General features: G+C 36.4%; 1 protein-coding gene, 1 long non-coding RNA gene and 1 other non-coding gene across 4 annotated transcripts; 1 reads left to right on the forward strand and 2 right to left on the reverse strand.

The window, feature by feature from the left end:
• Positions 1–265: 265 nt before the first annotated feature.
• Positions 266–1,616, reverse strand: LOC124383014. Its single transcript, XR_006925170.1, has 5 exons — positions 1,468–1,616; positions 1,032–1,096; positions 768–880; positions 526–582; positions 266–385 (listed from the first exon to the last, which is right to left on the reverse strand). It is a non-coding gene; the product is annotated as an uncharacterized LOC124383014 (long non-coding RNA).
• Positions 1,617–12,965: 11,349 nt separating this feature from the next.
• Positions 12,966–16,326, forward strand: LOC124382998 (little elongation complex subunit 1-like). Of its 2 annotated transcripts, none has more exons than XM_046845383.1 (8): positions 12,966–13,293; positions 13,422–13,638; positions 13,978–14,146; positions 14,309–14,469; positions 15,192–15,382; positions 15,596–15,696; positions 15,791–15,880; positions 15,996–16,326. In XM_046845383.1, the coding sequence occupies exons 1-8, from the start codon at positions 13,271–13,273 to the stop codon at positions 16,202–16,204; spliced, it is 1,161 nt and encodes a 386-aa protein (XP_046701339.1). In that variant the 5' UTR covers positions 12,966–13,270; the 3' UTR covers positions 16,205–16,326. The 2 variants fall into 2 exon arrangements, with proteins under 2 accessions (XP_046701339.1, XP_046701340.1); XM_046845384.1 differs by having other exon boundaries at positions 13,280–13,293; positions 13,378–13,638.
• An 8,580-nt stretch (positions 16,327–24,906) lies between these two features.
• Positions 24,907–24,979, reverse strand: trnap-cgg. Its single transcript has one exon. It is a non-coding gene; the product is annotated as a tRNA-Pro (tRNA).
• Positions 24,980–25,800: the final 821 nt, after the last annotated feature.

Genomic DNA, 25,800 nt, shown 5'->3' on the forward strand with positions numbered 1-25,800 from the left:
TACTTTTAGATGCTTTGTTATATTTGTGGTACATGAAGCTTCATCATTGTTAACATTGTTAACAGACCACAGTGATTCAGTGAACTGTTTGCAGGGTTTTTTGTGAGGCAGCTGCAGAAGAGGCTTCGTCCTGTCTGTGTGTCTGTGTGTGTCTGAGTCTTAACCTGTGCATCACCTGGGATCTGAACTTTCAGGTGCCACCAAGTAAACTCCCTGCAGTGGATCCAGTAGAATGGGGAGTAATACAATCAGAGACTCTGGGTTTATTTACTGTTTTTTTATTTTTTGTTTTTATATATGATAAAATATATTAAAGTATTATATTTTTGTGATATTTTATATCTTTAGGTGGTGGTGAAGGTTTGGAGGTGATCATTCACAGAATCTGAAAAACAACAAGAAGATCACACACTTTAACAGCAGGAACAAGAAGCACACGATTGCATGTATAGTAGCTGAATGAGATTTAACACACTCGTTCACAGTGTGGTTCTGTAACAGCATTTCCTTTGAGAAGATACTTACACGTGTCTGAACTCTAACTTTTTTTTCGGATCACCCTGACACTAATAACTTTAACTGCTAAAGAAGAAAAAAACACATTTAACATGAAAAAATGTACGAATTCCAACATGATGAAATGATTCATGATTACAAGTTCATTTACACACTCGTTCACACAATCACTCACACACTCGTTCACACAATCACTCACACACTCGTTCACAGTGGTTCAGTAACAGCATCTGCTTTGAAAAGAAACTTACTTCGGTCTGGATTCAGCTGACGTCCCCTAAAATTGTTCGGTATGATGGCATCCACATAATATTTTACAATTCTGGGAGCATCTCCCATTTCAGGGTTTGCGCTTTTGGGTATCCTGAGAGAGAGAGAGAGAGAGAGAGAGAGAGAGAGAGAGAGAGAGAGAGAGAGAGAGAGAGAGAGTCAGAAAGATAATACCCACATACTCAACGTATGCTCACACACACACACATACGCACAAACACAAACACACGTACACAAACACACACCTTTCCACTGGAGCGTTACAGGGGCCGTCACCACATGGGGGAACAGAATCCATTAGTCTTTATTACTGCAAAAATACAAAAACATGAAAACTTTTAAATACAGTTACTGAAATCTACAAAGTATGTTTTCTTTGCATCCGCGCCTAAATTATTTGTGTATTTTTATGTAATGATTAATGTTTTATGTAAACAACGCGAAAAATAAAATAAAATATCTTAAACGTTTTTTGCCTGTAAAGTTTAAATAACATTGTATTTTTTCCTTTCTTAAATTTTTTGGTGTATTTAAAATAATTTTCTGAGAAGAACAACAGACAATGTTGTAAAATTTGTCAAGAGAAATTATCCAGAAAAGGGGATACACACTGAAATGTACAGTATGAAATGTACTATATTACATGTTCAGTATGAGAGTGAAGAAAAGAGAGAACTTTACCTTTCGACGCGCTGCAGCAAAATGACAATTTTCACCCAGTGATTATTAGCCGCTGGTTTGTTTACTACAGTTGCTAGGATACACATAAACAAAAACGTCCAGAGTGTTGATAAATTGCACAGTGGTCACGTGGTCGCTTCCTGCTCTCAACAAGGTCCGGTAATGACGTCAGTGTTTTTTTTTTTTTCCGCATTCGCGCTCGAATGAGAACTTAGACAGTGCCACTAGAGGGCAGTGTGAGACTGACAATTGTCAATGTGACCTATGTGTTAAAATTCAACTGTTTCTAACTAATGCACTTCTTCTTCTTCTTCTTCTTCTTCTTCTTGTTATTATTATTATTATTATTATTATTATTATTATTATTATTATTATTAGTGTTATTAGTTTCTTCTATTCCAAGCTTTGATCTTCAGTTAAAAGGTCCAGATTAACAATATGGAACTTTTTTGTAAAGTAAGCGACTAAAAACTCCAAAGGAATTTTCCTGCCACTTTATATGAGTTGTTTTAGAAAAAGCATCAGTTCAATGCAGAGAAGCCCCTGTTTTTAATAACACTGTTTTTGTTCCTGTGTAATTTTAGAGCATGTTGTATTTAATAACCTTTGTATGTTTTTGAATGCTTTAAATTTTCATGTTTTCTTTATGAAGCATTTACTAAGAGCTTACGAGCACCTGGGCTTTGTTTCGCAACTGATCCTGAATCAAAAAAAGATCACATTCAAGTGCGTTCCCTCAGCCGTCACCAAGTGCCTTAGATCAGCTTCCTCCATCATCACATAAAGCCTAAAAATGTGATCTCTTTATAAATATTTTTTACAGATTATATTTATAACATTGTATATTTTTGTACGTAAATAAATAAAATACACAGTAGATCTGCACAGCGTTACTCGTTGTCATCAAGACGGTGTCAGTCACGACTGCTCCGGCTACGTTTTCTATTTCTTTGTTTATTTTATATTTTTATTTACTTAGTTACCGCATTTCACTGCATGTTGTACTCTGTATGTATATGTATGTGACAAATAAGTAAGTACACATCAAGGCTCTTCTCTGTTCTGGCACCGAGGTGGAGGAATGAACTTCCCCTAGATGTCCGTACAGCAGAGTCCCTGACTATCTTCAAGCGACGACTGAAGACCAACCTCTTCCTGAAATACTTCAATTAGCACTTTCCAAGTTTGTTGAATTCAAGAGTTATATTTATATTAAGTTTGTAATCTTGTGTACCAGTGTAGATTTATTCATTACTAGAGACTCAAAGCACTTTTGTACGCTGTTCTGGATAAGGGCATCTGCTAAATCCTGCAAATGTAAATGTAAATAAAATTTGATTTGATTTTAATAGTTTATACAGTGGCAGGTCTCAGTCCCCTCTTAATAACATCATTATGATGCCACAGCTATAGAATTATACAGATATGCAGTATAACAGAGCGCTGCATCACAGACATTTCATACAGCGTGAATGAATGCCGTTAACTAAAGCAGGAAACCCAGTGAACACAATTCAACAAGTCTCTTTTCACTGTAGCCACAGCTGCACCGCCGCATTCATCATCTCTAGCAGAAGCTTCAATATTAACCTCATAAAATATCCCCTGGTTTCCATATGCGCTTATGCATTTTTCCTTCTTATGCTTTTCTGCTCCTCCTCCATTCACAAACCAGCATCCAGCCTGAAGGCTTAACATGGCACTGTCTGATTGTTTATGGTTTGGTGTAACAGACTTTGAGAAACTTTAAATATTTCAATAGAAAGTTCTGAAAAACAGCTCATGTGAGACGGCTGCCTGGTCTGCATCCTGCAGGAACAGTTTGTGAGAAACTCTGACTGGATTTCAGTTTGGCTTCTTTTTTCTTCTTGCTCCTGTTTCTCTACAAAATCTCTGAAATACAACCCCAATTCCAAAAGAGTTGAGACTCTGTGTAAAATGCAGAGGTGTGAAGTAATGAAGTACAAATACTTCAATACTGTACTTAAGTCGGTTTTTCTGCTATCAGTATTTTACTTCACTATTTATTTTTTACACTTTTTTACTTTCACTCATTAAATTTGTACATAAATATCTGTACTTTCTACTTTTTATATTTTTAGACCAGTTTAATTCTATTTTTTTGACATGATCAACATTTTTTCTTCTCATTGTGCACCGTTTTCAGCACATCAACATGTTTCTTGTTACGGTGTGACTTTTCAACCTTCCACTGGTGTATCATTTCCTGGCTCTCAGTCACCACAGAGGGTAAAAGTGTGTATGAAGGGTGTGTGTTTGATCATCCACAATAAATCACAGTGTGAACTGCTGGTGACTGAGGATACGGCCCTGAGGTCCCAGTGCTCACTGTGATGGGTTTTGCTGGTCCTGATCCAAACTGTCTGATGTCTCCATCATGGAGTCTATAGCATACAGGCTTTTTCCACATAAACATAAACTATAATAGACAGCAGATAACACTGTACAGATCTAAAATGTATTTTATTTCTTTATGAACAAAAGTTTTAGATGTAAATCACTATTAAAGTAATCTATTAAATCATTCATAAAGAGAGTCTGAGGCTTGGTGACGGCTGGAGGAATGAGCTTTGTGATGTCTTGTCACCATGATTCCAAAATCTTTACAGCGACTTTGGGGTTGCTGGCTGCCAGATCATGAGTGGCATAAACCACTGCAAGCTGCAGCTCCCACGGCAAATCTGCACACAAAATCCATCATAAAATTAGGACTTGCTGAAGCACTTTCCTGTTGATAAAGAACTAAACATCAGAGAATAAAGATTTAATGATATCTTTCCTGAGTTTTTCTGTTCCAAACACATCTATGCTTTTTTGTCAGATTTTGGACTGACATTGGGAGTTTCTCCTTAAACCCTTGTTAGCCAAGTCGTCCTGTTTCAGATGGACAAAGAACATGAGTAAAAAACTGAACAATCCACAAATAATGTGAGAAGATGCTCAAATTCAAGATTTACAGTAAACATACCAAGTAGCCTGAAAACTGCTGCTACAGAGACGTCTTAGTACGGTGTTTGCTCTGTTCTTGTTTGCAACAGCCAAGTGTTCCAGATCAGCCAAAGGTGTAAATTTATTTATTAAATTAAAATGTATATAAATAAATTAATATATATAAAATAAATTTAATAAATTAAATTAAATAGTTTGTAATTTGTGTAATAAAGACATTTAAAACACTATAAATTTATAAACCATTAAATAAAAACATCCAGCTGCTTCAGCATCTCCATCATGAAGTCTATAGCATACAGGCTTTTTCCACATAAACATAAACTATAATAGACAGCAGATAACACTGTACAGATCTAAAATGTATTTTATTTCTTTATGAACAAAAGTTTTAGATGTAAATCACTATTAAAGTAATCTATTAAATCATTCATAAAGAGAGTCTGAGGCTTGGTGACGGCTGGAGGAATGAGCTTTGTGATGTCTTGTCACCATGATTCCAAAATCTTTACAGCGACTTTGGGGTTGCTGGCTGCCAGATCATGAGTGGCATAAACCACTGCAAGCTGCAGCTCCCACGGCAAATCTGCACACAAAATCCATCATAAAATTAGGACTTGCTGAAGCACTTTCCTGTTGATAAAGAACTAAACATCAGAGAATAAAGATTTAATGATATCTTTCCTGAGTTTTTCTGTTCCAAACACATCTATGCTTTTTTGTCAGATTTTGGACTGACATTGGGAGTTTCTCCTTAAGCCCTTGTTAGCCAAGTCGTCCTGTTTCAGGTGGACAAAGAACATGAGTAAAAAACTGAACAATCCACAAATAATGTGAGAAGATGCTCAAATTCAAGATTTACAGTAAACATACCAAGTAGCCTGAAAACTGCTGCTACAGAGACGTCTTAGTACGGTGTTTGCTCTGTTCTTGTTTGCAACAGCCAAGTGTTCCAGATCAGCCAAAGGTGTAAATTTATTTATTAAATTAAAATGTATATAAATAAATTAATATATATAAAATAAATTTAATAAATTAAATTAAATAGTTTGTAATTTGTGTAATAAAGACATTTAAAACACTATAAATTTATAAACCATTAAATAAAAACATCCAGCTGCTTCAGCATCTCCATCATGAATTCCACTGATGCTTCATCTGCTTTAGAGCCACGTGAGCTCCATCCACCAGCTCCACCCTGTGCAGCTCACTGCCAAGTACCGTTTCATTGCACTAATTCTCCAGGGCAGACATCCGAGTAGATGTCAGAGGGGTAGAATCAAATCTGCCCCTCCCAAGTGATGTTATTGGAGTAAACATGAATAAGCCTCTTCCTTTCCCCAAACCAACCCCTCAATCCATTTTTAAAGGAAAGAACAGTATGTACAAATAAAATCCACCCTCCTATAAAATCTACAGCTTTAAATCCATCTTGTAATCTCACTGATCTGAAGCATTGATTCACTTAAATCCTGTCCTCCCTCCATCCTCTATCATTGCTCCACTGATCCCTCCATCTTCTAACAGTGCAACACACTCCTCCATCCTGCAGCAGAACCAGAGCAGAAGACCAGGTGAAGACACCAGTGAGGACACACGTGTAAGTAGCACACATTGCAGTAGGATGAGCAGAAGATCAGCTGAAGATCATTTATTTTCAGCAGATGGAGGACAGACACAGACACTGGAGCAGTCTGTTTAAGAATAGATTCATTTAGTGCAGATGGAAAAACACTGTCTAAAGCTGAGTCGCACTCATTTTGATTCTCATTAGTAAGTTTGTAGCATTTTTAATGTACTATTAGTGCAGTTGCAGCTAAATGTATAGCTACTACAAGATGAAAAGGATTAGGACTGATGTAGGGCTTTTGTGTGTGTTTTCAGAAGAATCCAGACTCTGGTGAAGACTATGAGGTCTGTGCTGATGATCACTAAATTGACTGAAGATCACGTTCAAGTTCTTAGTGGTTTTGATGAGGAACATAATCAGGATGGACCCCACTCTGTTCAGAAAGAGTTTATAATTGTTTACATTATAAACATATACGTTAATACTTTTAACAAAAAGAGTTCAATAAACATTAATCTTAAGAGAAAAACATTAACCTTAAGAGAAAATATATTTAGAGAGGAGTTTTAACCACACACAAATAAGGCCTAGATGTAGACAAATGGTGGGATTTTTATCATAAGAAAAAACTGTTTAATAGAAATGTTTTTGTATTTAAAATTCAGTAACATGGAAGTGGTTCATTATAGAGAATATTGTATGCCCACAGATAAGGAACATCCCTGGACAAGAACCACCACTTGATTGGACCCTTGGAGGAGGACAAGCTTTAGACTGGTGAGGATGAGGTCTGAAGAAGCTCACAGAAAGGAAAGTGCACACAGAAAAGTTTGTGAGTAAACCAGTAAAGTTTTTAACTGTACTTCATTATATCCATTTTTTATATTTGTTCTCATGCACATAAGGTGTAAAGTGGATGGTGGTGTCTGAGTTTAAAACATCTTATTTATCTAAATTGTTATGTTCTTCCCAGTGGAAATCACTGATGTGAATGATGCTGGTTCAGATCTCACCTCAGGCATGTTTAAAATCACCTAATAATCTACACAAATACTGATGATGTGAATGTAAATAATGTGAATGAAAATGAATCACTTGTCATTCAGGTTAATTTATAACCTTCAGACATTTTTTTACATTTTTACTGGAAATTGCAATAAAGTGCATGAAATATATAAATTCATTTCTCAATGTATTTATTTAACTTTTACACTTATTTTATCAAAAGTCTCTTTTTCATTATATAGGATACATGTTTTGCATTAATGCTTTATATTTATATTCATAATAATAATAATAATAATAATAATAATAATAATAATAAAGATGATAATGGGTTCAGCAGGTTCACAGAATAAATCACGAGTCACTGTTCTATGAACAATAAAACATTTTATTTTTATTTACTGAAAATGCTACAATTTTACAATTTAACAATAAATATAAACGTACAATGATAAAAAGTGACAGTGGGTTTAAAACACCAACTAATAATAACAATAAATAATAATAGTAGTAAATCCACAAAATTAGAATCATTACACAGCGATATAAACATTAGCAAACAATATTCATAAACAGTACAATAAATAAAATAAATAATAATATAAATAATATAATATCAAGTCTCTGAGTGGCTCAAAACACGAGGAGGAAATGGTTGAAGGAGCAGAACAGAAGAAACAGCAGGTCTGGATGCAGATGAATCACTGAATGAAGGAGATGAACTTTGACTACCAGGTAGTAAAGACACATATTGTATATTATAATTTAAACATAATAATGATGATGATGATGATGATGATGATGACATATAAAGCTCTTTTTAAAATTCACACAAATGATCTTCTATTCAATAAAAGACAATATGACTATAAAAGGCTTTGGGGACGTTCCAGAGATAATTGCGTGTGGAGTAAATACTGAAATATGAAAATAATGAATGAGCAGTGATAATGTAAGTGCAGGCTGTATAATGGTGGGGGTGGAGGTAGAGGGCGCTACAGCAGTAGGAGTGGAGTAAAGCAGGTGGAACACTTGCAGCAGGTGGAACACTTACGACCTGGTAAAAGAACAATAAAGAGTGTGGAAAACAGGTTTTATTTACCTTTTAGTCTTGGTATTTTTTACAGATGTAAATAAGAAGAAACATTGCAAAATCTAACATTCACACATTAATATGTTTAATCCACAATCATCTCTGTACACTAGTGAGAGTCTGAGGGCAGAAGTCAAGTGATATGAAGATCTATAAATATAACACACTTTAACATTAAAATTAGTAATAAATGGTCTCATAACGGCAACATTTGAAGGCAATTAAAAAATATATAAATCTATTGTTTTTTTTTTTTTTCTTGCTTGCCATGTTTTATATGAGTTACGCAGGTCATAAATATAAACTGAGCTTAAAATATAGTTGTGCAGGTTCACAGTGACGTGACATGAAAGAGAGGATTACCTGAAAGTCTGAAATGAACACTTTAGGAGGGTGGAATCCACAAAGACCTTTCTGAAAAGTTTTAAATGGCCGTGGACCTGCATTGGACATTTCTCACTCTGTACAATTAAAGACCTTTAGGTTATGGGAACTGTGTTTAATCATCTTCTATTATACATTTTTGTCAGCACAAACCTTATTAAGCAGATCAAACTATTTCTTCTGACGGGGAGCAGGTGTGTTTCCAGCTTCAGAGCCAAACCCCAGTGCTGACAAAATCACCACAGACGAGACGTCCACTCATCATCCTCTACCGCCACAGACGAGACGTCCACTCATCATCCTCTACCGCCACAGACGAGACGTCCACTCATCATCCTCTACCGCCACAGGCAGACGTCCACTCATCATCCTCTACCGCCACAGACGAGACGTCCACTCATCATCCTCTACCGCCACAGACAAGATGTCCACTCATCGTCTCCTAAAGCCTTTTGAGACGTTTTAGACATGTCTGAGACATTTGAAACATGTTTTTGTTTAAAAAGATTTTTCTGAACCTTTTTGATCTTGTAGAAAGCACAAGATGAATCATGTTTCCTAAAGAGATAATGTAAGTTTTAATGTTCTTCCTCCTCGTCCCAGCAAAACAACTTTCACCTCCAGTAAACCAGATTATGTTTGTTTCCAACGTTTCTTCTATGCATGAAACACTTCTGTACATCGTTCACTTCACACAGTAAAGACTTAACAATAAATCACTATCACACATTGATGAAACGCTGTGAGCAGAAACTCCATTAGATTTTGAGTCTAACGCCTTCACCACTCGGACATCACAGCAGCAGTTCCTGTCCTTTGTAACCCTGAGCTTTTTAACAGGAGCAACATTCTGGCTAACAGCAGAACACACTAACCAACTGCACAACAGAGATCTTTCATTAACATCTCCTTTGGTGGTTTGGATAAACCACGTTTGGCTCTAAACCAGCAGTCAGTAGCCGGCGTGTGTTTTGCATGAGGCCCATGTGACATGAGACTCTTAATCTCAGGGTGGTGGATTCGTGCCCCACGTTTTGTGAGGACAGTAATTGCAGAGACATGCTGAGATGTTGAAGGTTTGTGTTTATTGTGTTTAAAAAATAAATAAATAAAAAAAAAAAAAAAAAAAAAAAAACAACAAACACTTGACTGGTGTACAAACATTCTGGAGACACAAAAAGTGAAAAGGGGAAAAAGCCACACAGATGGTGAGGTGATGAACTGAAGTCAGATGGTAGGAAGTAAAAGATGCTGCAGAATGAAAAAATTGAGGAAAGAGGAGAAAACAGTGAGGGTGAGGAGAAGATTCATATGGAAGTCTGTTTCTGCCACATAAAAAAAGGTTTACCCAAAAAAGTTTTTTTTTCTCACAATTGCAACTTTTTTAGGCAGTCGGGCAGCGTCACCTCCTCTGTAGTGCCAGAAAGCTTCACATATTTAAAATAAAATGTGCTTCAATCAATAAAATCACATGGTATTAAACTGAGCCTCTGAACCCTGGAGAACTCTGTCTCACTGTGTGTGTGTGTTGTTATGTAGTGTCCTTGTAGATCTGGACTTCACTCACAGATGCTGAAGGAGCTTTAACTGATTTAAAAAATTGTGCTGGTTTCTCCTCCACAGCTGGAACTTGAGCTGCAGCTGGTTTCTCCTCCACAGCTGGAACTTGAGCTGGATGTGGGTGGACTCTGGTTGTGGTGGTTCCTCTCAGTCTCGCTCCTTACAAAATTAAAATGTTGATGGAGCTGTAACACAACAGAGACACTGCTCTTACACACTGCTGTTGGTCTTTATGCCGACACCAGCAAAATTACCCCCTGATGCTGACTGAAATCCCCTCATATGACCAAACACACACTTTATATTAATAGATTACACTTTAAGGTCGTTAAAAGTTTGCCGTCAGCTGCCTCTTGAGATTTTAATTGGAAGAGTTCAGACCATTTTGTCTCCGTCTCGTAACCGACAACCTTCAGGAGGGACGTCATGTCAACACACAATTCACATTAAACAGATCTCATACAGGACTCCTGGTCTAAAGGGTCTACTATATTCTACTACTACTTACACACTTATCAGCTACCTGATGTTCAATAGTAGAAAAATGTTCAATAGAGCGACTGTCGACTGCTGGAACAGTGAGTTTCCAAACTTTATGGGTTTTTATTCTCTTTGAAACACTGAGTTTATTATTTATTATTAGAGCTGCAACAATAATCACATAATAATCGATAATGAAATTGGTTGTGAGTGAATGCTGTAATCCTCATCATGTGAAAATGGTGTAGTTTATTGAAGTGTTATTGTGTAAACTGTTTGTTTGTAACTTCGGGAGTCACACTGGATCTGTTCTGTCGTGACTCGCGAGCATCAGGTTGCACAATCGGTTCGATCAGTTCGATTACTGTTTTTACTTCATTTATACTGATTATTTTCCTGTAATATCACATTCCTAATGTATTATCTATACTGTAGAATTGTCTGTGTCATGTGATTTGATCACATTTTGTTCATATTAGAACAAAGAGAGCTGCATCAGACATGCCACCACCCAGTGCCGCTAAAAAGCCTCGACTTGATCAATCCCTCATCACTAGTGCATTAAAAACACTGCAGGATTCCTGTGCAGATGTTTTATCTCCAAACTGGATTGATGCACTTCTTAAAGGAAATGTGAACTTCCTTCTCTGACAGATGAAGAAAAATCTGTCATTTCCAAGTTTTGTGTGAACGAGGTCAGTGATTATCTTCTGTTTTATTTAGTGTGCATTCAATTCAAACGCATGCATTTTATTCAGTGTACATGCAATTCTATAGCTCTGGATTTGAGTTTTCTCAGTTTTAATAGTCAATCCATAATTCACTGGTCCTGATGTTCTGAAATTGAACAGTAGATATGATTTGTCATGTAAAAATGTTTACTCTAGGTTTTGGTTTATATAAAGTGACATTGTGATGATTTAATTAAAACAGTGGGAACAAACACTAAATCTGAAAGCAGCAAATAACAGCATTTGTACACCAATGCATATTTTTCCTTTTTTTTCCATTAAGTCTGTTAATTTGCTGCGTTTCTCTTTTTATAGCATTTGTCTACAACAGTAACTTCTGTTCTCAAACGTGATTTACTGCAACTTTACTATGTTCAAATGCTTGTTTTCAATGTTTGTATATTTAATTTAAGCAAATATCATTTCATTATCATACAAAATTTAATTCGTTATATATTCTAGATGTTAATATTTTCACAACTGAACAAAATGTCTGTAGTTTTTAAACAAAAATGGTCAAAACAATGTTTTATTGTATTTTATATAAATATTTTAAGTATGTTTGTGAATATCTGTAAAATACAATACAAATGTTGATTTACACAAATTGCTTCATCTTTTATACTCAAATGATTTATTGTTTTGTGTTTTTTACAGAAAGAAGAAATGCAGCATGAGTGAATGTGTTCAAGGTGAAATCCACATGCACTCGTCAACAAACAGCTACTATAAACTTTAAAATCTCTAAATTAAAGATTGTTAAACTCAATATGTGACTTGAGCATTTTTAAAGTACATTTTTATACATGAATACTCTGAATTAGCGTTTTATACAGTTATAATAAGCAAAACATCTAATTATAAAAGTGTTTTTATCCAATTAATTGGAACAAATCATTAGATTAATTGATTATTAAAATAATAGTTAATTGTGATATTTATGATTATTATAATTACAATTATTATTATTATTATTGAGAAACAAATCACACATTAAAAGCCTCAAACAGGTGAACTTGCAGGAAAAAATAATAAATTTGACTAAAAAACATAAAAATTAGTGATAAAATTTCCAGAAATGTTGCAGTGAGCAGAAATGGACATTTCGGTTAATGGTGTAGGAGACATCATCATTAGCCTCATGCTAGCCGGGTTTGCTAGCGCTGTTTTGGTGTTAACTAGTTTCTTAGAATATTTAACTAAACGTTGACCAAAAACAAATAAATTCTATTATTTTTTATTAAGATATTTATAATTTATTTATAACTCACTAAATGTAGAATATTTAACCTGAAGATGAAATCTACTGAAGCTAAGATTAGTTAGCCGGCTAGTTAGCCTAGCTCAGTGGTTCTCAAAGTGTGGGACTCGGTGTTGCAAAGAGAATAAAACCCTTAAAGACTAGAAAGTCACCGTTACAGGGGTCTTACAGTCGCTCCATCCCGGCAGAGGGTCTTCATCCTCCACCTGGAACACGGAGTTTCTCCCGGAGCTCATTACTGATGATGCAGAGTAGTGATGAGTCGGTTATGAACGATTCCTTGATTCTAAACGAGTCTTTAATGTGACTCAGAAGAACGATTCGTCTCAAAGAGTGATTCGTTAATTTTCTACTGGACGCGCGTGAGCAAAGCATCGCAAAATCTCTGTAGGTTATGTAGAGGAAATAAATGATTAAAAAAAGATTCGATAATTTTAATGAATAAGATTCAAAGAACCGATTCACTAAAATGATCCGATCTTCCCATCAGTCTTACAGTAATGGCTCGTTGATCCTAGAAACTCCGCCTCTCTGGTAGCGTCCGCGTCCCTGATTGGTGCATCACTTTTCCACTACGCACCAATCAATAGAGACCAAAAAAGAAGTACATGTCACAAAACCACGGCCCGTTTCCATGGAAACGAGTACACAAACAATCTCTTTTTCTGGCGACAGGACAATCAGGACTGCTTGTGGATATTTTTCGAAACATTTAATAATTGCACACTTTATATACAAAAAGTTTAAAGATGCAGGACACCAACACAAACAAGTAAGTTTCTATTACTGTTTTTACTTTATTTATACTGATTATTTCCTGTAATATCACATTCCTAATGTATTATCTATACTGTAGAATTGTCTGTGTCATGTGATTTGATCACATTTTGTTCATATTAGAACAAAGAGAGCTGCATCAGACATGCCACCACCCAGTGCCGCTAAAAAGCCTCGACTTGATCAATCCCTCATCACTAGTGCATTAAAAACACTGCAGGATTCCTGTGCAGATGTTTTATCTCCAAACTGGATAGATGCACTTCTTAAAGGGAAATGTGACCTTCCTTCTCTGACAGATGAAGAAAAATCTGTCATTTCCAAGTTTTGTGTGAACGAGGTCAGTGATTATCTTCTGTTTTATTTAGTGTGCAATTAATTCAAACGCATGCATTTTATTCAGTGTACATGCAAATCTATAGCTCTGGAATTGAGTTTTCTCAGTTTTAATAGTCAATCCATAATTCACTGGTCCTGATGTTCTGAAATTGAACAGTAGATATGATTTGTCATGTAAAATGTTTACTCCAGGTTTTGGTTTATGCAAAGTCGAGTAGTTTTCCTAAACCAAATCTACAGTCAAGTCTTAATCCCCTATTATTTGTTTTAAAAAACATGACTTTAATACAGGTTTGATTTAGTTGGATGTTGGTTGAACTTTTTCTTCCATCTCATTTAGTCGTTGGCAGAGACGTTTCTGAAAGCGGTTTTGGAGAAGATCAAGGCGGAGAAAGAGTCTATGGGACATGAACTCCTGCAGTCTCTCTGTAGGGTTTATGTTGGATTGTGTCAAAAGAGAGGAGACTCTCATAAAGCACATGCCCTCGCCTACAGATTTCTCAAAGAAGGTGAGATTATATTGCCATTTCATTATATATTTACTAAAAAAAAAAAAAAAAAATAGAAAAAAAAAGGGATATAAAGAAGCCAATTGTGTTCTGTTTTTGGTTTTGTATTTCTTCATAAACAGTGTATTTTAAATCTGTGATATCATTTTGTTTCCTTTGCAGACTTTTCTCAAGCCCCAAAACTGATAATGGTCATGGTGACAGCATGGCCAAGTGTTTTCTCCTGTAACAGCCCTTTATGCAGAGCCGTTCACATCGTGTGCAAAATGAAGGCATACGGAAAGATTTATTACTTGCTCAGCAAATATCTGCACTGGGATACAGTAAGTAGCTGATTCTCATCACAACAGTCACCAGAACAGTCATTAAACATCGTTTTTCAACTGAAATTTTTATGTGTTTTACTTCATTCTTAATCTACTTTTAATTTCCAATGTCCATGTGATCTACGGAGTAAATTCATTATAAATTCATGTAGAATTAAATCAATAAGTATCTATCACTATTCTACATCACTATTTTAGTCTTTTTTTATTAGTGTAGTGTATTAGTGCTGATAACCAGCAGCAAAGAAACTGCACTGAACTCCAGCGTTAATGACGCTGTTTATGATAAAAATGATCAGATCAGTGCAATAAACATGCAAGCAAATAAATCTGTGTTTCATAATATACTAATAAAGGAAGTGATATAGAACCATGTGACACTGTGCTCACTACTGAATAAACAAACTAAATCTGTGCCTCAAATTACACACTCATGTACTATTCTAGAGCATTATTTACTCCTGCTACTGTCTGATACATAAACCCTTTAGTAACTTGTGCTACTTTGCATGTGTATCTAAAATCTTTTCTAAAACTCCTCCTTACATAAGAGTAATAAATGGAGGTTATAAAAAGAGCAGAATGCACAGTTAGAGCTCTACCTCAGTATTTCAATCATCTGCGCTTGTGATTGGTTGTGACCTTTCAGTTATGATCATATTATTGTAAACATTGTTTCATTGATCTGGTTTTTAAAGAAAAGATGTATTTTCTGCCAGGAGCCTCCTGGAGACATCTACAGAGCCATCACCAGCACACTGAAGGCTCTTCTGAAAGACAAAAGTCTGACTTTCCAGAAGAGCAGTTGGTATGGTGATGATCTCTGTCCTGCTGCCTGGGACTACGTATTCAGCCTGGACCTTCTCTGTGCACAACTGGGCTGGATTTGGACCGTCTCCCATGTTATACGGTACTGAATGTGAAACTGCTTCAATGTGTTTAATTCTCATCTTTCTAGTTTTTTTGAACATTTAATAGATTACGAACTGGCAAATGTGAGACTCATATGAGACAGTGTGTCCCAAATCCTGCAAAATTTCCATTCTAGTTGCATAAACTTACAATTGATGGTATTCTATTCTATCACAAGAAAACTTAATATGTCCAATTTTTTATTTTTCAGAAAAAGTGTGTGGCTCATTTTGAATACTTGGCTGAAACAAACACAAACAGAGGAAACAAAGTTCAGAAACGTCTCTGTAGCAGCAATATTCAGGCTACTTGGTAAGTTTTCTGTAAATCCTGTTTTAGAGCATTATCTCACAATATTTCTGGATTCTTCTGTTTTTCACTCATGTTCTTTGTCCATCTCAAACAGGGCGACTTGGCCAAAATGGCCTTAAGGAGAACGTGGCAGCATCAGTTGAGGATCTGGTGAAAAGTGTAAATGAGTTCAGGGGGCAAAAAGGTATCAAATAAACAAGTCCTTTATCAATCTTTATCTTTATTCTCTGATGTTTAGTTCTCTATCAACAGGAAAGTGCTTCAGCAAGTCCTAATTTTATGATGGATTTTGTGTGCAGATTTGCCGTGGGAGCTGCAGCTCGCAGTGGTTTATGCCACTCATGATCTGGCACCCAGCAACCCCAAAGTCGCTCTGAACGCTTTGGAGTCGTGGAGAAAAGACCTCACAAAGCCCGTTCCTCCAGCCGTCACCAAGTGCCTGAAGCAGATCAGCTTCCTCTGTTCTCACATAAAGACAAAAAAAATGATCACATTAAATAATGTTTAATAGATTAAATTTTTTATATTTTTGTAGATAAATAAATAAAATACATAATAGATCTGCACAGTGTTATTGATTGTCTCTTTACAGTGGCGGGTCGTGCATTTTACACCCAATCATCTGCCTTCAGTCCCAATCATCCTCTTAATAACATCAATATGATGCCACAGCTGTAGAAACCATCATTATTATACAGCATATAATACATGCAGTATAACAGAGCGCATACAGATTCTTGTGCATTTTTCTCACATTGTTTTTAAATTAAGTCAAATTATGTGTTTTTGTACAGATTCTACAAAGAAGATGCAAAAGTATAAATGGCTCATGAAAAAGCTTAACAACTTTGGGTTGACCTTTATATAATGTCCTTTATACTGAAAAAACTTTCAAAATAACCGAGTTAATAACACATTACCCCAAATTCATTTTAACAGCACTTATTTTATTAATGTGCAATTAATGCAGCATGAATTTCTCTATTTTTCTTACAAATATAAATAAATCAATATTATAAAAAAGAGGCAAAATTAAAAATAATACTAATACTGTTCCTGATTGGGTAAGAAAACATAGTAACCAGAGATGTGTGAACCCACACAAAGACTTTCTGTGTACCTTACATACACACATTGTAAAGATCCTATAGATCAGACATGGGCCACACATGGGTTTATTAATCCGGCCCGCCGAACGTGACCATCTTATGAGCCCTTCTGCAAAAATTAGCTTATCAAAGAAAAGAAAAGTGGATAGTGAGCGCCGAGTGTTTAATATGGAGTGGACAACAAAATATATTTTCACTGAAAGTTGTATGCCCAATATGCCAAGAAACTGTCGCGGTTTTCAACGAGTACAATATCAGCCGTCACCTCGCTATGAAGCATGCCGACTACGCTAGCAAGCAGGCAAACTGCGATTCAAGAGCAAGTACCAAGGCAAGCTTTTTGCTGGCATTCAAATTAGCAAAAGCTAGCAAGCCTTTCTCCAAAGGCAGGTATTTAAAAGAATGCATGGTAGAGACGGCAGGTGTCTTGTGTCCGGAGAGCAAAGGCAAGTTTGAAAAAATCAGTCTGTTACGCAGAACTGTGACTCACCGTGTGGAACTGATTGACGAAGATATAACACGCTGTATGAAATGTCTGTGATGCAGCGCTCTGTTATACTGCATATCTGTATAATTCTATAGCTGTAGCATCATAATGATGTTATTAAGAGGGGGATTGGGACTGAAGACCTGCCACTGTATAAACTATTAGAGACAACGAGTAACGCTGTGCAGATTTTTTTTTTTATTTATGTACAAAAATATACAATTGTTAGTGTTAAGACGGTTTTCACACTGTTTCACACACATTCCTTTGTCTGTTCAGTGTCTATAGAATATTTACGATGTTAGTCTGTAAGGTAAACAGGGAGTCTTATCTGGACTCACACATCTCCAGCTAGTATATCCTCTTGTCTAAACAGGAAACAGCTAGGTCAGGTTTCTTTTCTCTGTATGTGTATATAAACGTTCTGCTGCCTGCAATAAACTGAAGAGGAAGCATTTGCTGTGTGCGGTGTGATTCTTCCCTGAATTCAGGAAGGCCTACGGGCATCACAGATCGTATGGAAAACCTCTCCAAGAATTAAGTTTCGTTTGGGCATGATAAAAAATCTAACAACAATGTTATAAATTTTATCTGTACAAAAATTCTTTATAAAGAGATCAAATTCATGTGATGATTGAGGAAGCTGATCTAAGGCACTTGGTGACGGCTGAGGGAATGCACTTGAATATGATCTTGTTCTGCTTCAGGATCAGTTGCAAAACAAAGCCCAGGTGCTCGTAAGCTCTTAGTAAACGCTTCATAGAGAATACATGAAAATTAAGGTTATTAAAGGTTTAATTAAAAGTTATTAAATACAACATGCTCCAAAATTAAAACACAACCAAATACACAGGAACAAAAATAGTGTTATTAAAATAGGGGCTTTTCTGCATTTAATTGATGTTGTTCTAAAACAACTCATATAAAGTGGCAGGAAAATTCCTTTGGGGTTACTTTACAAAAACATGCTGTATGTTACCACTGAAATGCTGCAGTAGTTTTATATTGTGACTGGATTTTTTTTTCAAAAAAGAAAGACTGCATTAGTTATAGAAACAGTTGAATTGTAACACACAGGTCACATCGACAATTGTCAGTCTCACACTGCCCTCTAGTGGCACTGTCAGTGCTTGATTTTTGCTTAATTTTGTGTTAATTATATTAATCATTTGTTTGTTTTTTAATATGTTCACGGTGTATCTCTCTCTCTCTCTCTCTCTCTCTCTCTCTCTCTCTCTTTCAGACCAGGGTACAGATGTGCAGTAGAAAAGCTCACACATCTGGCCTATTAATGAGATGTGTGAGGATGTGAGCAGTGTGTCAGGTTTAATTTAACACTGTGATGAGGACTTTATAGTGCCTTCATCCTGTACAAACAACTAATGTATTTGGGAGTGTGGATGAGAGAGCTGGTCTCATATTGCTTTAGAAAATGATTATTAAGTTACTGAAAATAATTTGCATTGTTTAGTGGCTGTTTCTCTGATGTAGTGACTGTCAGAGTAATGAAAATACTCCACCATGTACAGTAATTGGGTAACAGTAGGTGGCGCAATAATGACATTGTTTATTCATGACAATAGAATTAATGACTTCAACTTTAATGAAAAACAGGGACGAGCATCTTGTTGACAGCGGCTTTGCAGGCAGGTAGCATTAATGTCTCTGCCACAGTGTGGGGCTTTTTTTGATTAGGCTACGAGTTCAGCTACTAGGTAGCTCACTTTGAGATCTCTCTCATTCACCTTTGTGTTTTTTTTATTAATGTTGACATCATTAATTCTTATGTCATGAATAAACAAGGTCATTATTGCGCCACCTACTGTCACTCAATTACTGTACATGGTATTTTCATTACTCTGTCAGTCACTACATCAGAGAAACAGCCACCAAACAATGCAAATTATTTTCAGTAACTTAATAATCATTTTCTATGAGACCAGCTCTCTCATCTACACTCCTAAAAACATCAGTAGTTTGTAACCAGACACACTGATAACATCCTTACACATCTCCTTTATATCACACATGTGTACTCTGGTCTGAGAGAAAAAAAGAGAGAGAGAGAGAGAGAGAGAGAGAGAGAGAGAGAGAGAGAGAGAGAGAAAATAGTATAAAACAAACAGATGATTAATAGTTTTTACACAGAATTAAGCAAAAATCAAGCACTGACAGTGCCACTAGAGGGCAGTGTGAGACTGACAATTGTCAATGTGAACTGTGGGTTACAATTCAACTTTTTCTATATCTAATGCAGTTCTTCTTCTTCTTCTTCTTCTTCTTCTTCTTCTTCTTCTTCTTCTTCTTCCTCCTCTTCTTCTTCTTCTTATTATTAGTGTTATTAATTTCTTCTACTTCATGCTTTGTTCTTCATTGAAAAAGTCCAGATTCATAATATAGAACTACTGCAACATTTCAGTGGTAACATACAGCATGTTTTTGTAAAGTAAGTGACTAAAAACTCCAAAGGAATTTTCTTGTCACTTTATATGAGTTGTTATATAAAAAGCATCAATTAAATGCAGAGAAGCTCCTTTTTTAATAACACACTGTTTTTGGTCCTGTGTATTTGGGTGTGTTTTAATTTTAGAGCATGTTGTATTTAATAACCTTTGCATGTGTTTAAATGCTTTTCCTTTTCATGTTTTCTCCATGAAGCGTTTACTAAGAGCTTACGAGCACCTGGGCTTTGTTTTGTAACTGATCCTGAAGCAGAACAAGATCACATTCAAGTGCGTTCCCTCAGCCGTCACCAAGTGCCTTAGATCAGCTTCCTCCATCATCACATAAAGCCTAAAAATGTGATCTCTTTATAAATATTTTTTATAGATTATAGTCATAACATTGTATATTTTTGTACATAAATAAATTAAATACACAGTAGATCTGCACAGCGTTACACACACACACACACACACACACACACACACACACACACACACACACACACACACAGATTAATTAATGTTTGACATAAACAATGCGAAAAATAACAGAAAATATCTTATTCTTTTTTTTTTTTTCATTTTTTGCCTGTAAAGTTTAAATAACATTGGATTTTTTATTTTTTATTTATTTAATCTGTTTTTCTTTATTTTTTCTATAATTTTTGCTCTTGTAGTGAAGTGAATTTTGTGTCATTGCTGCTACACTGCGCATCTGAACAATTATGACTCAAATCTTACAATAAACTTTAGGTTTTTATCACATTTTCTACTTTCATTCATCTGATTGTCTCCCCAGTGTCCAACTGCTCCATGGCTTTGTGTATCAGTCACCTCACAACTATAGAAAAGATTTACCACTAGTCTCCTTTCTTTCTTAATTCAGTCTCTCAGTTAGTTTATAGTCACTCAGTGTGAAATCTGGGGCTGTTTAGATGAACACAACGATGATTTCCTGCAGGAACTGAGGAAAGACACACAAAGCTTTTGCTCAGCAGCTCTCAGTGTCTCTCTGTTTTTAGTTTCATCAATACGTCTGGTAATTGTGTAATCTGAGAGGAACTTTAGCTATTTCTTTAACTGCGTCAGGGACGAGCATCTTGTTGACAGCGGCTTTGCAGGCAGGTAGCATTAATGTCTCTGCCACAGTGTGGGGCTTTTTTTATTAGGCTACGAGTTCAGCTACTAGGTAGCTCACTTTGAGATCTCTCTCCTTCACCTTTGTGTTTTTTTTTTATTAATGTTGACCTCATTAATTCTATTGTCATGAATAAACAAGGTCATTATTGCGCCACCTACTGTCACCCAATTACTGTACATGGTGGAGTATTTTCATTACTCTGTCAGTCACTACATCAGAGAAACAGCCACTAAACAATGCAAATTATTTTCAGTAACTTTATAATCATTTTCTGGAGCAATATGAGACCAGCTCTCTCATCTACACTCCCAAACATCATCAGTTGTTTGTACAGGATGAAGGCATATAAAATGATACAGTGTTAAATGAAACCTGACACACTGCTCACATCCTCACACATCTCTTTAATAGGCCAGATGTGTGAGCTTTTTTACTGCAAACCTGTACTCTAGTCTGAGAGAGAGAGAGAGAGAGAGAGAGAGAGAGAGAGAGAGATACATCATAAACATATTATAAAACAAACAAATGATTAATAATATTTACTCAGAATTAAGCAAAAATCAAGCACTGACAGTGCCACTAGAGGGCAGTGTGAGACTGACAATTGGCAATGTGACCTGTTTGTTACAATTCAACTGTTTCTATAACTAATGCAGTTCTTTTTCTGTTTTCTTCTTTTTCTTCCTCTTATTATTATAATTATTATTATTAGTGTTATTATTTTATTCTACTCCATGCTTTGTTCTTCATTGAAAAAGTCCAGATTCATAATATAGAACTACTGCAACATTTCAGTGGTAACATACAGCATGTTTTTGTAAAGTAAATGACTAAAAACCCCAAAGGAATTTTCCTGGCACTTTATATGAGTTGTTTTAGAAAAAGCATCATTTAAATGCAGAGAAGCTCCTTTTTTAATAACTCTGTTTTTGGTCCTGTGTATTTGGGTGTGTTTTATTTTTAGAGCATGTTGTATTTAATAACCTTTGCATGTGTTTAAATGCTTTTCCTTTTCATGTTTTCTCCATGAAGTGTTTACTAAGAGCTTACGAGCACCTGGGCTTTGTTTTGTAACTTTTCCTGAAGCAGAACAAGATCACATTTAAGCGCGTTCCCTCAGCCGTCACCAAGTGCCTTAGATCAGCTTCCTCCATCATCACATAAAGCCTGAAAATGTGATCTCTTTATAAATATTTTTTATAGATTATAGTCATAACATTGTATATTTTTGTACATAAATAAATAAAATACACAGTAGATCTGCACAGCGTTACTCGTTGTCTCTAATAGTTTATACAGTGGCAGGTCTTCAGTCCCAATCCCCCTCTTAATAACATCATTATGATGCCACAGCTATAGAATTATACAGATATGCAGTATAACAGAGCGCTGCATCACAGACATTTCATACAGCGTGAATGAATGCCGTTAACTAAAGCAGGAAACCCAGTGAACACAATTCAACAAGTCTCTTTTCACTGCAGCCACAGCTGCACCGCCGCATTCATCATCTCTAGCAGAAGCTTCAATATTAACCTCATAAAATATCCCCTGGTTTCCATGCGCCCTTATGCATTTTTTCCTTCCTATGCTTTTCCGGCTTCTCCCTCCATTCACAAACCAGCATCCAACCATCACAAACCAGCATCCAACCATCACAAACCAGCATCCAACCATCGCAAACCAGCATCCCACCATCACAATCTAGTGTCCAACCATCAAAAAAAGCATCCAACACTCAGTTTCCTGAAGGTATTGAACCTTGAGTCTGGTACCTTTCAAATATTATTCTGTCTGTCTGTCTGTCTGTCTGTCTGTCTATTCATCCGGCCATCTATTTGTCAGCTTTTTTGTCTTTATCTATCTGTCTGTCAGTCTTAGATTTAGTCTGACTGCTTGTCTTTTCTATTTACCATTCTGTGTGTCTGTCTGTCTGTCTGTCTGTCTGTGTGTCTGTCTGTCTGTCTGTCTGTCTGTCCATCCATCTGCCTGCTTGTCTGTATTAACTGTTTTTTTCCTCTCTGTCTCTGACTCATTGATGGATGTGCAGACTTCAGGCAGAACCTTGTGTAGTCATGGCTGATTGGATAAGGAAACAGATCTGAAATCCATTGGGGTCTCCCTCCGTCATGTTAAAATCTTGCCTACACTGTTTGTAATCTTAGTTTCTTACAAATTCCCTGCAGATTGTTCCACCAGAACACAGCTCTTTAACACTGCAGCAGCATTTTTATAAGTCAAACCCGTATATAATTAAACCGCGAACATAACATGTCCGTGACTTTTGCGTGTTCACCATTTGGCCTACACATGGTCACCAAGCTAAAAGTCTAGGTTTCATTTGACATCACTGGCTTGAACACTTGTTAGCTGAGCATGGTCTCTGACTGAATCCTTTGTATTGTAACCCAAATTCAATTGAAGCTTCATTTGATATTGACAAGAACCAAACTGCCTTTCCCAGCACCGTATAGAAGCCAGAGGTCGATGGATCGAAACCATCCTCTGCTAAATGTTACCTGTTTCATACCTCAGTCCAATTTCCAACTCAGAGTGGGGAATCGACTAGAACCATTTTCCTTCATATTAGTTGGACTATTTTGCAAGTTGAAATGATCAGAGCAACCAACAAAATTTCCCTACAGGTGAAAATGTCACATAATTCTATATAAGCCACCTGTCACTGGGAATAATAATAATAATAATAACTTTATTTTTATATAGCGCCTTTAAAGTAGCTTCTCAAGGCGCTTTACATACAGGAAAACAAGAATACAACACACAAAAATAGAGCAAAATAATACATACATACTTATAATTACACACAAAATCAAAATGTTAAAAAAAAGCAACCATAAAAAAATGAGTTTTTAAAAGGGATTTAAAAGTAATGAAGTTCTGTGCGTCTCTGATGTGAGGAGGGAGTGAATTCCAAAGGCTTGGTGCATACGAAGAAAAAGCCCATAATAAGGGTAAGAATGTAGTGCTTGCATGTGATTAGCAGAGAGGTGGACATCAATTGAGATCACAGATATGAATGAATTATTATTTCAGAGTGGAGAAAAGTAAAACCTATTTTAAAATCCTATTACTTCAAGATCTGCATGTGATCAGTACATGGGTAAAGAGGACAAATGCTGGATTCGAATGACCTGCCTACTTTGTGCACCAAACAGAAAGACTGTCATTGATGTCCTTTGATGCAGGCAAGCACCATTCGACTCATTGAGGGATGTGCAGAGGTCATGGAAAACCTTCCATAATCATGGCTGAGTGGATACCACTGCGTTTCCCAGCACCGCTGGGAAGCCAGAAGAGTAGATCCAGGCCGCTCTTTGCCACAAAGATTGGGGTCTACCTGCGCCATGTTCAAATCCTGCCTACTAAGTTTGTGCTTTGGTTTCTTACAATTTCTCTGCAGATTGTTTTGTCAGAACAGAGCACTTTAACACTGCAGCAGCACTTTTCCAAGTTAAACCCATAGATAATTACTTCTGATTTCTGACACCCTGCACATGTTGGTGACGGGAAAGTGAAATCCAAACAGCCAGAGATCTAAGGTTTTGTTTTTTGTTTCTTTGTAATCTATTTACAGAATATTAAGCATGAAATCAGAGTAATTTAAAAGTTGTTTATTATGGCCTCAGTATATTAAAGACAAGAAATCGCTCTCATGGGTTTTCAACGTCTTTGGTGTTATGAAGTAACAAGCACCAAGTGAGAACCAAATTATCATATAGTTGTTGCGATACAGTTGTCTGATAGCTCTTGTTCACCCCAACAAAGGTTATTGTGGGCAAAATTTGGGTTTTCCTGGAATTTGAAACCGGGGCCTCTCGCACCCAAAGCGACAATCATACCACTAGACCAACGAGCCAGGAGGAGCACAAGTTGCATGGCAAAGGTCTTAATGGTTACTTAATGATGTCTAGCCAACACTGCACTTTGGGAACGTGCAGCACGCTAGAAACAAGTTATCACCGATACAGTGCACTTTTCACCCTCTCTTAGCTTGATTCCTGTAAAATCTGAGCTTGTCCGGGAGTTGAACCCAGGACTTCTCGCACCCGAAGCGAGAATCATACCGCTAGACCAACAAGCCTTGCTGTCAAGTAACCAAAGACTTTAAGGTGTTCAGTCAAAGCCGCCCTCTGTAACTGCAAGAAACAGAAAGGCTCATTAGAGATTTGAACTTCATTTAAACTTTTGTAATAAAATGTCACTGTGCATTGCAAACACGTGTCTTCTCTTCTCCATGCTAACATTTTAAAACCGTTACATGGTGCTACCTACAATGTAAGATCAGAGAAGAGCTAAACTATTCAGTCCAACACTTGGCATTGATTTACCACTGGATTGACACTACACCCTGCACATGTAGGTGAAGAGAAGGCGAGATCCAAACAGCCAGAGGTCCAAGATTCTTTTTGTTTCTTTGTAATCAATTTACAGACTGTTTAGCATAAAACCAGAGTAATTTCAAGGTGTTCAGGCAATTTTGGGCTCAGTAGCTTCAGGAGAAGAAATCGCCCTTGAAGGATTTTAATCTCTTTGGTGGTGTGAGGGAACGTGCAGCAAGCGAGAACCAAGTTCAGCCATACAGCATTATTACAGCTTTTGTTTACCCACACAAAGTTTATTCAGTGTAAAACTAAGACTCGTCCCAGAGTTGAACTTGGGACCTTTCGCACCCAAAGAACCATACCCTAGACCAGGGGTGGGCAAAACATTTTTACAAGGGGCCACATGAGAAACCTGAATTGTGTCAGAGGACCACACCAATGATAATATTTTAGGGATGCACCGAAATTAAAATTCTTGGCCGGAACCAAAAACCAAAAATGAGGAAACCAAGGCCAAAACCGAAAACTGAAACACCGAAAGAAAAGATTATGTCAATTTTTAGAACCATTGCATTTATGG

The sequence above is a fragment of the Silurus meridionalis genome, chromosome 3 (genome assembly GCF_014805685.1).
Source record: "Silurus meridionalis isolate SWU-2019-XX chromosome 3, ASM1480568v1, whole genome shotgun sequence".
NCBI classification, from domain to species: domain Eukaryota; kingdom Metazoa; phylum Chordata; class Actinopteri; order Siluriformes; family Siluridae; genus Silurus; species Silurus meridionalis.

Coding starts and splice junctions, on each gene's coding strand:
- LOC124382998 (XM_046845383.1), top strand. CDS start 13,271: ATGCAGGACACCAACACAAACAA. Junction 15,383..15,595: donor ACCGTCTCCCATGTTATACG/GTACTGAATGTG, acceptor TTTATTTTTCAG/AAAAAGTGTGTGGCTCATTT. Junction 15,697..15,790: donor AGCAATATTCAGGCTACTTG/GTAAGTTTTCTG, acceptor CATCTCAAACAG/GGCGACTTGGCCAAAATGGC.